Source organism: Saccopteryx bilineata, chromosome 5 (genome assembly GCF_036850765.1).
Source record: "Saccopteryx bilineata isolate mSacBil1 chromosome 5, mSacBil1_pri_phased_curated, whole genome shotgun sequence".
NCBI lineage: Eukaryota > Metazoa > Chordata > Mammalia > Chiroptera > Emballonuridae > Saccopteryx > Saccopteryx bilineata.
In genome coordinates, this window is record NC_089494.1 from 150,595,257 (window position 1) to 150,610,681 (window position 15,425).

General features: G+C 35.0%; 1 protein-coding gene across 1 annotated transcript in view; it reads right to left on the minus strand.

The window, feature by feature from the left end:
- The window catches only part of LOC136306571 (ubiquitin carboxyl-terminal hydrolase 39-like), a 133,584-nt gene extending 118,829 nt beyond the window's left edge, over positions 1-14,755 (minus strand). Inside the window, 1 exon segment of the mRNA XM_066233063.1 lies at positions 14,513-14,755. Within this exon segment, the coding sequence (XP_066089160.1) occupies positions 14,513-14,755 (243 nt within the window).
- Positions 14,756-15,425: the final 670 nt, after the last annotated feature.

Sequence of the window (15,425 nt, forward strand, 5' to 3'; positions counted from 1 at the left end):
ATAACATTGACAAAGTTTGGATTCCTTTGTTAGTAGTATCTTATTTTCTCCGTAATGTAATAAAAAGTTTTTGAACAAACTAATCCCTTGAACAACTAAGTTTAGAGATATATCTTCTTTAAAAGGTTCTTTCCTCATTATTTCCATAATACATTATAGCACCATTTTTCATTTGGAATTAGTAGCATCTTTGAATTACTTGCATTTTCCCAATGTTATCATCTTATACTGATACAATTATACAGATAAAACAAAATGTCAATTGTTTCCCATCTTCCAAGATAAATGCCACTTGATTGCATTCACTTATTCAACACATATTTATTGGAGGACTAATATGTGTTAAGTGCAATGAAGAAAGTAGAAAAGATACAAGAAAACTTATTGCACAACTTGATGGCTTCAACTGTCTCCATAAAATTATTTTTACTATTTTTGTGAAAACTACAGTTGAGTACCAATGTGCTATCTTTCATATGACTTACCTTTCATATGACAGTCCCTAATAATTTACCAATAATGATAAAATAAGAACTGATGAGTCAATTGTCTTTGAAGTCACTTTTAAATGATTCATGGAGATAAAATCTAAACAGGAAAATACAGAATAACTTATATTTTATTTCTTCATATTAAAGGTTTCTTAAGAGCATTTTTACTTAAATAAAAACCACCAGTGTTAATATATTTTGAGAGCAGATTTAATCAAACAGTAATTGAATTCATTTATTTCTTTCATTAAATTAATATTTTTCAGCATTATAATTTTCTTTTTAATGTAATATATGTTATGTATATCAGTTGAGATAAAATAGACATATTAGTATATACAATATTTAGAACATTAAAAGTTAAAACCATTTATATGCAATATAAAAAGACTGAGTTGAAAAACAAATTGGTTTGAATAAACTTGGATATAGTAAAGACTTAAATATAGTTGTATTTCTTTACATCCTCTTATTCTATAAGTTCCAACTTATACATTATTCTAATCTGTATGAACATGTATTATGCACTAAATATTTATATGAGTGTTCCGTAATCAAGTACATTTTATCAGATGTACTCGAATAGAGTTATATATAAACCATATAACTTGAAACACTTTGCTTGTTTCTAACAGAAGGGAGGTTTTCTCATTGTTCAGATAATGAATAAACTATTTTATACTATTATAGAAATGCAATGTGCAAAATTTTATATATAATCATCATTCTTAAGACTTCCTTTGTAAATCCACACTTAGAACTATGAAACAAACTTTTATAAATTATTCTGGTGGGAAATCCCTCTGTAAATTATAGTTTAGATCTCATTTGATCATCATATGAAGTTTACAATTTAATAATTCTATATCATTTCTCATTGGAAACACCTTGCAAAGTATTAACCAATTAATCAAATTAGATAACAATTCTGTTGTGAGGTGAATACTATATCGAATCATTTGCTGTAGAATATCAAGATGCTATATGTATATATGTCACTTTTGAGGTAATAATTATAGCTATGTGCTGTAAAGTATTTATTACCTTATCTAATTAATACACATTTTGGCATGTCAGGGTTTGCGGGTAATTATAGTTTTCTATTGCGGTAATAATTTGTATGATTTATGAAGCCTATGAAACAACACTGTGAGCCAAAAAGCTGTCTGGAATAATTACAGTTAAGCAGCGTGATCAACAGGTATGCCCAGCCAAGAGAACGCAGCCCTGAGGATAAGAGCCTCAAAGAAACAGAAGCAATCTGAGGTGTTCACTTCTCAGGCTGCCTTTTCTCACCTAAAAAAAAGGGAGGCACCCACTGTTTTTAGCTGTATTAAAAATTTGATTACTTAAAAGTATATACGGTTATTTTCTAAAAGATCATGTGCTGATGTGGAGGACTTCATAAAAATAAATAAGATTGTCATGGATTATATACAATAGCAATTATCTCAGGAAAGACTGAATGTAGACACAGTTAATCTAAGAATTTCAGTGTATCTATGCTGAATAGAAAACTCAACTAGAATATGAACTCATTGTACTCCAGTTAGAAATAGCACACTCTAGGGCCTAGGCCCGGGCGGGTTGGCTCAGTGGTAGAGCGTCGGCCTGGCGTGCAGAAGTCCTGGGTTCGATTCCCAGCCAGGGCACACAGGAGAAGCGCCCATTTGCTTCTCCACCCCTCCCCCTCTCCTTCCTCTCTGTCTCTCTCTTCCCCTCCCGCAGCCAAGGCTCCATTGGAGCAAAGATGGCCCAGGCGCTGGGGATGGCTCCTTGGCCTCTGCCCCAGGCGCTAGAGTGGCTCTGGTTGCGACAGAGCGACGTCCGGGAGGGGCAGAGCATTGCCCCCTGGTGGGCAGAGCGTGGCCCCCTGGTGGGCATGCTGGGTGGATCCTGGTCAGACGCATGCGGGAGTCTGTCTGACTGTCTCTCCCCATTTCCAGCTTCAGAGAAATACAAAAAAAAAAAAGAAAAAAAAAAAAAGAGAGAAAGAAAGAAATAGCACACTCTAAACCTCTCAACTCTTGCCAACCCAAATGGCTCTGATGCCATTTCCTTCTGGAACCAAGACACCTAGACAAACTGTTGCATAGGAACAAAGACTGTAGTTTGCTTCCTAAGAAACTTTGCTTATATTTGGGAATTGACAATCATAGACTTGAGAGCTGAAAAAGAGCTCAACTATCATCATCCATATTTATACAATAATTTTCAGAAAGTTGGTGGTTGTTTTAGAAGATAATACAAGTTATTCTTTATAAGACACTACTTTTCTTTTGCTGAGTTTATTTTGAACTTCCCAACAGTCATTCTCTTTTGCTTCATATTAATGCCCTCAAGGTAGGTAATGTTTTAATTGGCATTCAGCTCATACACTGAAGCACAAGATTCTATCTTACATAAAGAAGCAGCTGGTAAATTTCTACAAACTGTTCTCAAAATGTAGGAAGTTCTTAGTTGTTAGTAAGAACTTAGTTCTTTACTTTTTTTCAGGAGGACTAATACATTTATATACTGTAGGAGTATATTGAATTTATTAATTCTAGATAGAGCAATGGTTTTAGTATTTTTTAAACTTGAAGACTAACAAATAATGTCAGAAAATACAGACTGTTGAAAGCAATGCACAGAATATTCCACTTAAAAAAATTAATGCTAAATTATAGTCAGTAATCCATAGTATAACAGATACTTTTGCATAAATTGAAAACTTATATTGCAAGAGAATGGCAAGAGTTCTAAGAATTCTGTGGAATAAATCAGAGATTTCTCCTAATACAGGCCACTCAACTGCCACCTTCACCGAGCTCAATTTTATCAAGCCTTTTTTTTTATGGTGAGTCAAGGCAAAGAGCAGAAACAGAAGAGATAAATGAAAGATGCAAACAAAGGCCTGAGAAACCCATAGCACATACCACCTTCTTCCTTGGTACTGAACTGATTTTGAACTGGCCAGTCTCCTTCATAGTATGATAAAAGTCATCTAAAATAAAACTACTTTTTGACTTTCAAAGTATATGTTTTAGGGGAGAAAATAAAATAGACCAAAGAAAACCGTAGCAAAAAATATTTCTTTATTTCAAACTATTTTGGGTAGAATATGTATGATTTTTAGAAGGATTATATTAAAGAATACTCTTAATATTTGATTTCTGAGGTTATATTTAGGTTCATTCTATTGTATCAGGCAAACAGATCATTCAGGTCTAATAGTAACTCTAGAAAGAATAAAATTCTGTGCTTTTAAAATTATTCTTTTGTAGAATTTGATAGGTAGGTAGTTAACTATGTCCAGTCTGTCTTAGGGCCTGGCAGGCAGGAAGCATCCAAAATCATTAGTTCCTTCTTTTCATACCTTTGGTCCTGACATACATGTTCTACATACACACACACAGTGACTTCCTGTGAAATACCAAAACCAGGCAAGAAAAAATACAAAACAAACAAACAAAAAATACAGACCAATATCCTAATGAATAGAGATGAAAAATGTTAAACAAAATATTAGCAAATCAAACACAACAATACATTAAAAAAAACATACATCACAATCAAATGAAACTAATTCCAGGAGCACAGGGTGGTTCAAAATAAGCAAACTGATTGATGTAATATACCACATCAACAAAAGGATAAAAATAAGATGATTCTATCAATAGATGCTAAAAAGGCAGTTGATAGATACAACACCTCTTTATGTTTAAAACACTCAATAAAATCGTTAAAGAAAAAAGTATCACAACATAATAAAGGCCATAAATGACAAACCATCAGCTAATATCATACTAAATAGTGAAAAATTGAAGGCTTTTCTCTAAAATCAAGAACAAGACAAGGCTTCTTGCTCTCTACACTCTTATTCAACATAGTTCTGGAAGTTTTAGCCCGAGCAATCGGACAAGAGAAAGAAATAAAAGGTATCTATAAATATAGTTTGAAGTCAGGTAGTGTGATATCTCTGACTTTATATATAAACAATAATTAAAACAGCACGGTATTGGCAGAAAAACAAACATAAAGACCAATGGAACAGAATCAAGAACTCAGAAATAAAACCACATATATATGAACAAATAATCTTTGATAAAAAATACAATGGAGAAAAAAAAAGCCTCTTCAATAATTAGTGCTGAGAAAATTGGAAAGTTACATGTAAAAAAATGAAACTTTACTACCATTTGTCACCCTGCATAAAGAATTAATTCCAAATGATCAAAGGCTTAAATATAAGATGAGTAACAATAAATTACATAGAAGAAAACATAGGCACTAAACTTAGACCTTGGTCATATCTACCTAAAATTTCTAAAAACATCAGTAGGCAAAGACAAATGCATCCTCATGTTCATTGTAGCATTATTCACAGTGGCCAAGACATGGAAACAATCAAGGTGTCTTTCAATAGAAGATTGGATAAAGAAGATGTGGTACATTTATACAACTGTATACTACTCAGCCATAAAGAATGATGACATATTGCCATTTATGACATGGATGAAACTTGAGAACATTATACTGAGTGAAATAAGTAAATCAAAAAAACTAAGAACTGTATGATTTCACACAGAGATGGGTTATAAAAATGAAACTCATGGACATAGATAACAGTGAAGTGGTTACCAGGAGTAGGGGTGGGGGAAGGGAGTATAGAAGGAACAATATATGGTGCTGGAAAATGATTTGTATGGGTGATGTGGACACAACATAATCAACAGTTCAAATGCTATAGAATGTTTACCTGAAACTTATGTACTCTTATTGATCAATGTAATCTTATAAAAAAAAATTTTCTTTTCTTTTCTTTTTTTTTTTTATTAAGTGAGAGATGGTGAGGCAGAGAGACTCCTGCATGTGCCTCCACTGGGCTTCACCAAGCAAGCCCCTTAAAGTGTGATGCTCTGCCCATCTGGGGCTGCTGCTCTCTTCCTCAATAGCTGCATTATTTCAACACCTGAGGCTGAAGCCATGGAGCCTTCCTCATAGCAGCGGCCAACTTGCTTGATTTGAGCCATAGCTGAGGAAGGGGAAGAGCGAGCAAGAGAGAGAGAGAGAGAGAGAAGGGAGAGTGGGAAAAGTGGAGAAGCAGAAGGTCACTTCTCCTATATTCCCAGACCAGGAATCAAGCCTGGGACTTCCACACACCGGGCCAATAGTCTACTGTTGAGTCAATTGGCCAAGGTCTTAATTTTCTAAATAAAATAAAAAATAAAAAATAAATAACTAAAAAAAATTTAAAAAAAAGGGCCTGGCCGGTTGGCTCAGCGGTAGAACATCGACTTGGCGTGCAGGAGTCCCGGGTTTGATTCCCAGCCAGGGCACACAGGAGAAGCGTCCATCTGCTTCTCCACTCCTCCCCCTCTCCTTCCTCTCTGTCTCTCTCTTCCCCTCCCGCAGTCGAGGCTCCATTGGAGCAAAGATGGCCCAGGTGCTGAGGATGGCTCTGAGGCCTCTGCCTCAGGCGCTAGAATGACTCAGCATGCAACAGAGTGATGCCCCAGATGGGCAGAGCATCGCCCCCTGGTGGGCATGCCGGGTGGATCCCAGTCAGGCGCATGTGGGAGTCTGTATGACTGCCTCCCCATTTCCAGCTTCGGAAAAATGAAAAAACAAAGAGAAAAAAAGGTAAAAAAAAAAAAAAAGACAATGGTACCAAGTAGATCGAAATCCTTCTAGAAAAAAAAAAACACATAAAAGGCTAAATGAGGTTCAAAAGTCCAAAGACTTATCAGGTCAAAGAGCAGAGTGTAACCAAAAGTTATGTCAGGATATAAGGAGAGGTAAGTACAAGGTAAAAATTACATCATTAATCCCTACTTGCTCGTTAATCATGAAGGCAAAAAACTGAAGTAGGAATTACTATGTGTGGTTTGGACAATATAGGCATTCATGCACATAGAAACAAATTTACTTTTGTATATATCTTATGTGAGCTATTATAAACATAGTTCTTAATAAAAAGTACATATTAAAAATAGCTTTACACTTTCAAAGTTTTGTTATTTTTAGTCATCACTTATTTCTTTTTAAAAATTTTATTTATTGAGTTTTAGAGAGATAGGAAGGTGAGAAAGACAGAGAAAAAGAATCATCAACTCTTTGTTTCACTTATTTATGCATTTATCTGTTGATTCTTATAAGTACCCTGATTGTAGAGTGAACCCACAAGCTTGGTTTATCGGGACAAAACTCTACTTGGCCAAGGCCAGCACTCATATTATTTTTATTTTTTGTAATCATCAGCTTACTGGTTAGAGTCTATTTCTTTAATATGTGTCACTTACCAACTATCGATGTTTTTGTTCAAAATTTTTATGAGTATTTTAAATAAGAGAATATATCAAATTTTCAAAGTTGTGTGTGTGCTTGGAAAGTTGATTTATTAACTATAATACTTTGAAAATACAAAAATGACTCCTATTAAAAATACTGATGCTATTTTCCAGAATTTTTAAATGTTACCTTCTCATTCACCTTGTCCATATTTTTTTATTGGCTTTCTGTTAATTACATTATTGGATAATGTCATTATGCGTGTTTGCTCTGAAAAATAAAACAGAGCTGAGTATAAGTACAGTCTGTATCTTGTGTCTCTCGTCTATAGGATTCTGTTGCTCTGATTAAGCAGTGAGTGGTCCACATAGAGGTGTTTTTTGGGAATTTGACTCCCTATTCTTTCCAGGAACTGTCTTTTTTCATGTTAGGAGTCAAAAGGCTCTATTTCATTTTTGCCTTCAATAAGTTTCTTTCACAGGAAATAGAAACACATACAAAATCTTATTGTATCTTCTGGAATTTTCTTTTTTTCTTTCTTTCTTTTTTTTTTTACAGAGACAGAGAGAGAGTCAGGGAAAGGGATAAACAGGGACAGACAGGAACAGAGAGATGAGAAGCATCAATCATTAGTTTTTCATTGCGCATTGCGACACTTTAATTGTTCATTGATTGCTTTCTCATATGTGCCTTGACCGCGGGCTTTCAGCAGACCAAGTAACCCCTTGCTCGAGCCAGCGACCTTGGGTCCAAGCTGGTGAAATTTTTGCTCAAACCAGATGAACCCGCGCTCAAGCTGGCAACCTCAAGGTCTCGAACCTGGGTCCTCAGCATCCCAGTCCAGTGCTCTATCCACTGCACCACTGCCTGGGGTCAGGCAATTTTTTTTATTTTGCTAAGAAAGCATTTTCTGAAGTGTAGCTTTTTTGCTTTGAAGATGCATCTTTTGACATTATTATTACTATTGCTCACTCTTTGGCAGTGACTCCAAATGAGGGAGAAAAAAGATGAAAATGAACAACCTTAACTGGACTCCTGACAAGTCAACAGGCCTGTTTTGCAAGTGAGATGATTCATTACCACAGTGTCATAGGCCAATTCACATTGGAACTTCTTAATTTCATATTTTTTTATCAGTTGAGAAAAGATTGGGGCCTATGATGGGGTCTGATTTGAGTCTTTCCAAGTTTTATTAGACCTCCTATCATTGATATCTATTATCATAGTGAAATTTTCCCTGAGATACGTCTCTACATCCTGACCTTAGAGGTAAAACAGCTATATGACAAGGCATTGACTATAACTTATCACTTGGTCCTTTAAAATATACTCAGTTTACCTCAATGTGCTGCATTTAAAATTTTATAATTTTCATGTATTGTTAATTTTCCAAGTTAAATCACTCAGTTCTGATCTGTTGTGTTTGTTGCAAAATTTTATTCACAAGTGCTTCTGGGTAACTTCATATTAGAAGGTGCCCGAACATGCAGAATGAAGTGGATAATTATGGTGATAAGCCAGTTCAAAGAGGTTTAAAATACCCATCCCCCTAATAACTTGGGTGTACTCCATCAAAATTTTGTTTAGGAATTTTTATAAATCTTAATTTTATGGTTAATTAAAATACACTTTTATCTTTCTTTGTTCCCTGACAGACTAAGTAATGTTAGAATTAGATACAACAAACTTTGGAAAGACACTTTTTAAAGTAAAATAATGTGATTTTAAGATTTTTTAAAAAATAGAACAAATACCTTGGGAACAGTTTGGCAGTTTCTTAAAAAATATAAACATAGATTTATAATATAACTTAGCCATTCTAGTTAAAGGTTTTTACCCAAAAGTAATGACAACATATATCTTTAAAAAATTGTACATGAATATTTGTACCGTCTTTATTGGTAATAGCCCAAACTTGAAATAACTTAAATATACATCAACAGGTGAATGTATAAATAATTGTAATATATCTCTATAGTTGAATAATACTTAGCAATAAAAAGAAATGAAATTTTGATACATAAAACAACATGAAAGCATCTCAAAATAAGTATACAGTATGAAAGAAAATCCAAACTAATCTATAATGACAGAAAGCAAATTAGTGGTTACCTGGGGGCAAGAAGGAGGGATTTCAAGGAGAGATTACAAAAAGGTGTCAGTAAAGAAACTTTATAGGTGATAGATATATTCACCTTCTTAATTTTGATGATGGTTTCATGGGTGTATACATACGTTAGGACATAGAAATAATTGTATGCTTTAAACATCGTAGTTTATTGTATAGCACTGACATTTAACCTTTAAAAAATTTTAATGAATTTGTTGAGGTGACATTTGTTAATAAAATTACACTATATAGGCTTTAAGTGTATAATTCTATACTATATCATCTGTACACTGCACTGTGCATTTTCCACCCCAAATCAAATCTTCCTTCATCACCTTGTATACCCCCTACACTCTCTTCTACCTCCCCCAATTCTCTTTCCCTTTTGTAATCTGCACATTGTTGTCTTTGTCTATGAGGGTTTTTTTTTTGTGTAATCCTTTCACCTTTTTAACTCAGTCTCCCGAACCCATCCCCTCTAATGATTGTCAGTCTGTTCTCCATATCTGTGAGTCTGTTTCTATTTTGTTCAGTAACTTCTACATATGAGTGAAATCATATGATACTTCTCTTCTCTGACTGGCTTATTTTAGTTAGCATAATGTTCTCCACGTCCATCCATGCTATCGCAAAAAAGTAAGATTTCATTTCTTTTTATGGCTGAATAGCATTCCATTGTGTAAATGTACCGCAGTGTTTTTATCCACTCATCTACTGATGGGTACTTGGGCTACTTCCAAATCTTGGCTACTGTAAACAACACTGTAATGAACATAGGGATCCATATATTCTTTTGAATTAGTGTTTCAGGTTTTTAAAAATATATTCTCAGAAGTGCTATTCCTGTGTCGTAAGATGGTTTCATTTTAACTCCATACTCTTTTTCACAGTGGCTGCACCAGTCAGCATTCTCACCAACAGAGCATGAGGATTCCCTTTTCTTCACATCCTCACCAACACTTGTTGTTTGTGGATTTATTAATGATAGCCATTCTCAGAGGTGCAACTCTGAATAGCAACAGCGATCTTGAGAAAGTAGAATAAAGTTGGAGAAATCACACTACCTGATATGAAACTAATATTATAAGGCCATAGTAATCAAATCATCATGGCACTGGCATAAAAACAAACATATTCAGTGGAACAGAATAAAGAGCTTATAAAGAAACCCACATATTTATAGTTAATTAATATTTGACAAAAGAAGCAAGAACATACAAAAGGATAATGTTAATCTATTTAAAAAAGTAAAGAAATTGAATCACCATCTTGTCCTGTACACAAGAATAAGATCTAAATGGATTAAAGACTTAAATGTTAGATTTGAAACCATAAGAAACTTAGAAAAAAACATAGACTGTAAAATCTCTGAAATTTCTCATAGTAATATATTTTCAAATATATCACCATGGGCAAGGGAAACAAAAGAAAAAATAGGACTACATCAAACTAAAAAGGTTTTGCACAGCAACGGAAACCATCAATAAAATGAAAAGATACCCCACTGAATGGGAGAATATATTTGCCAATACATCTGATAAGAGCTTAATATTCCAAATTTAGAAGGAACTTATAAAACCTGACACCAAAACAAACAACCAAATATTTTAATTAAGAAATAGGCAAGGAACCTGAATAAACACTTCTTCAAAGAAGACATGCAGACGGCCAATAGACATATGAAAAGATGCTCAATGTCACCAATCATTGGAGAAATGCAAATTAAAGCTACAATAAAGCTTTTAAAAAATAAAAATCGGAAAGGGGAATATATACCACATACATCATTTTATCAACAGGTAAGTTTTTAAGAAACCCTATTTAGAAGGCCCATCATTACCATTTTTCTCCATAGTATGGTGGAGGGCAAAACTAATAGTATATATAAGTCTAATAGTATAATAGTATAGTATCTCAATCTTATATCTGGAAAGAGGCATTTCTTAATAACAGTAATATGATTTTTAAGCTACTATGAATTTCCTAGGTCCTCAATTCTTGTATTGATGACTAAAAGGAGCTAAGTGCAGTATTGATAGGATGAAGGAAAATAAAAAGATTACCTTTTATTTAATACATTATTTCTCACCTGATAGGCTGGGATTAAAGTTTCTGTTATTATTGGCCCTGGTCAGTGGCTCAGTAAATAGAGTATTGGCCTGGCATGTGAATATCCTAGGTTCGATTCCCAGTCAGAGCACACAGAAGGAACAACCATCTGCTTCTTCCCCCCTTCTCATCCTCTTCCCCTCCCGCAGCCAGTAGCTCGATTGGTTGAGCATGGCCCCTGGCTCTGAGGATAGCTCCATCAGAGTGTGACAGCTTCAGGCACTAAAAATAGGTTGGTACTTGAGCATCAGCCCCAGATGGGTTTGCTGTGTGGATTCAAGTCAGGGCGCATGCAGGAGTCTGCCTTACTATCTCAACTTCTTTCATCTCCTTTCACCTAAAAAAAAAATTCTATTATTGGTAAAAAGTGGGGAAGGCTGTATTACTTGTAATTATTCTCCCAGATAATTTTGAACAAATTAAATAATCTTGGAATTAGAGCTTATTGTATACATTTTCAAAAACCTATTAATATATATGTAGGAATTATAACAATTAAAGCATTCAGTCAAATGATTCCATCAGTTTACAGTGATAAATAATATTTGTTTAACTACTATTATTGTTTTCTTTGTATCAATGAAAATATGTTGACTTTGTATAATTAAAACACTTGCAAATCAAAAAATGGTGCTTATTCCAGAAATACCTCAAAATTTTATCACTTATTTCTTTACTGGAGACAATTTTATTTTGAAATCATTAATAATCATTTATTTGGCATTAGATAAAATTTTTTGTGTGTGCGTAGCTCATAGCAGGAATTAACATTTCTCTAAAGAAAAGATGTTCATACTTTGTAATGGAAAACAATTTTTTTTAATTTTTATTTTTAATTTATTGTGTTGACATAGTTTCAAGTGACCAAATCAATATAACACCAAGGTGTGCTATGGCTCTAGAGTGAAATTAAGCCAAGAATTACAGGAAAATCCAAAGTAGAATTTACATATAGACTAAAAGATACAAACATTAAAAATAATAACTTACATTTATTAAATCTTTACTACCTTCCAGGCATCTTTCTAGAATTTTCTATTTATTAACAATTATAATCCTCATAGTAACCTTATAAGTGGTTACCCATTTTACAGATGAGAAACTTGAAGCTCTGACTAATCAAAAAACTAACTGCAGGTAATACAGCTAGTATATCAAGGAGTCAAGATTTGAATATATTCACTCTGGCTCCAATGCTTATGCTTTTAATTTTTTTGCAAAAAGGTGACTTTAAAACTTTTCTTTCCACAAATGGTAGGAACTACTGCTGTGGTGGGTAAGGTTCAAGGAATTCACTTCTAAGCAGCAACAAGAACAGAGGCTCTTCTTTACTAATAGGAGATGAAAGCTCCTTTAAACATGATCTAGTAATATGTCAGAAGTATTTTCAGATGGGACCCAGTGGGTTCACACTGATGGGTTAGATTTTTTAAATTACAATGCACTTTGATTAGAAAAGAGATTGAAGTATTTGCCAAAATGATTTGTGTTGACAAAATGGCTTAGTATATTTGGCAGATTTATTTTGGAGAATGGAATAAATTAAGGTGTCTAGCAAAAGATGTGCTACAACCACTGAAACAATTTCAAATATTTCAGAAACTCTATTTTTATTCACTTCGTAAAATGTGCTTAGTTGAACTGCCAGTTCCTGTTACATTTCCATTTCTAAGCAATTAATTAAAATCCCAAATCAGTTCTTTCTTGATCATGCCAGCAGGAGTTGGTTACCATGGAAATAGGAAGATCAGTAGTATTTGGAAGAGAGAAAAACATAGTTTGCATCGGTCTTTTATTTTGGAAACAGTAGTGATGGTCTAGAGTAGCTGGTTGGCTCTGCAGTAGGAAGCCCTGCTACCACAACTGCAAATGGGCAGCACACACTGGAAATTACTGACAGCCTGAGGATTACATTTCGCCCCTAGGGATATCATTTTGCCAGTTGAAAAAGTCATTAACTCAGCTCCTTTTTGTCCTCTATCTATAGGTTAAACCCTCAAATGTAATTGATTATAGAGTATTCTGTTGTGGCTAAGCAGGATTTCAAATCAATAATTGGTTATATTTTGCACAGACCCATCAAAACTTATTTATGATTTTTTTTTGTATGTCAAGCCAGTGTGCTTTTAGATGGAAAGCTCATTTCCAGACAATAGTACAAACTAAGAATGACTATAATTGAACCATCCTTTTTACATTTTGGAAAATGGAAGCTTATGGAATATTATCTTTGGGTATTTAATTAAAACCTAATTCAGTGGGCTACCTTAAAAACAGTACTTTAACAAGGAAAGTATAACGAATAACATTAATATGCCTGTATTGAAACAAATTAGTACAATATTAAATCATTGCATTGTATACCTGAAACTAATATAATGTTATATGTCAATGATACTTATATTTAAAGAAAAAATAGAATTGTACTGAAAAGAAAAATTTAAACCTTATTGAAGACATGATTTTAATGCTATAGGTAATAATATTAACAATGATAACTTTCAGCATTTGTTAAGGGTTAGTTATGTGCCAGGCACTGTTCCTAGTATTTTGCAGGCATAAACTCAATGTTTTTTAAAAACATCATGAAGAAAACCCTAATCTTCACAGCTGCAGAGATTGATTTAATTATTGGAACCTATCAGCGTGAAGAGATTCTGTACCTCCCTTTACTACTCATTAAGCTTGTCTGTGATATCAGAAGATGGGTAACTATTTTGTAATACACTAAGGTTATACTGGTCCTGCATGAAAATGTATCTTTATTAGCTAACATAATATTAATATTAGTAGAAAAAATTCATATGTTAAAAAGAAAGAGGGGGTGAATTAGGATTCCATGTATTTTTCTAGCATGGAATTTTAGTGTAGAAATTAGTCTAAAAGTATTTGTAGAAGCTTCAGTCTATATATACAGATAATAAATAGGAAAATGGGAATTTTTTAGTCAAGTTTTTTCTTATTACTGTAGGCAGTCAATATTATGGTGCCAGGTATAACTATTAAGTGCTATTACATTTTTCTTATAATAAAGTACTCAAGGCACATCTATATGTTTTATGCCTATAAATATTTTTTAATGATAATGATTGAAGATGGATAGTAGTCTTTTAGTTAACTTTTGGAATAACAAATAACAGTTACAATTTCTTTCAGTTTATTCCAAGAAGAGGAATAGAAAGTGTAAGGTTGGTGGATAATGGGGAAAGCTCAGGCCCGGGAACTTTGGCTAAGATCACCCACAACCAAGCACACCAAAAGAAACTTCTCAGGAACCCTTTGGAAAACAGTGACCGTCTGCCAGCCAGTGAGATTTCACCATGTCATATTAGCTCAACCACCCTAGGGACCCTTTAAATATCTCCCACGTGGGTCACCACTAGCAACTTCCTTGGCCTCCATCTTTCCTCAGGGCCAGGGAACCTCATTGGGTGAGATGCTCACTTTGTACTCAATAAAGTCTTTTACTATTCCACACTTTATGGCTCTGGTTCCTTCCTTCTTTCTTTGCAGGGGAAAAATACCTTACATTTTGGTGCCGAAACCCAGGAGGAGTTTGAAGTCCACAAGGACCGCTCCTCTTCCCTTCCCCTCCAAGAAAGAACCAGGATTTCCGACCTTCCACCCTCTTTGGCACACGGTGCAGTAAGTCCCCTGCCTCCAGCCTTCCCCTCAGTTCTTTCTGCCGAGACTCCCTGTCCGAAACCGTAGCTATGTCAGGGAAGTCTTTCCGTTCGGAGTGCGGGTGCTTGTGGAGACATCCCGAGCACATCCACTTTACCTTTTCCGTCTGTGGCCAGACCTTGAGTTTTGGGATGCTGATGCTCAAATCTGATCACTCCAAGGACTGAGGGCAGCCATGGGGGCACAGGAATCTCCCTCCCTAAAGAAGAAGAAACTGTTCTTCTTCTCCACTGTGGCCAGGCCACAGAACCCACTGAATTAGCTTCCGGAAGGGACTTTCAGTGTTAACACCCTCACCAATTTAACTATCACCAAAAAAAGTTGGAAACTGATTGGAGATCTCTTACATTCACAGATTCTAGTTATTTGCATGCCCGACCTTAATCTCTGTGCCACCTGTTCCACCGTGCAGGCTGTTTTATGGCCAGAGAAACCTCACCTAAAACCTCCACACCTGATCTTTTCTTCTTCATGGACTTCCAATTCTCTTTCCCTCCTGCCTGACCCCCGGGGGTGCTTCTCTCTCGGGTCTTCTTCTGGTCCCTCTGCAGACCTCTTTGCTCAAGTCTCTTCCCTCTGAGAGCCCCCTTCCCTCCCTTTGCAAAATCCTGTTTATTATTCACCACTACCACTCTCTTTCTCCTCCCCTGCTGGCCAGGGGCCCCTTCCTTCTCCACTCTGTTCTTAAGTCCCTCCTCCATCAGACTATTCTCCACTTACTATTGGCTCTTACACTGGTATGCAGGACCCCAAGGCCC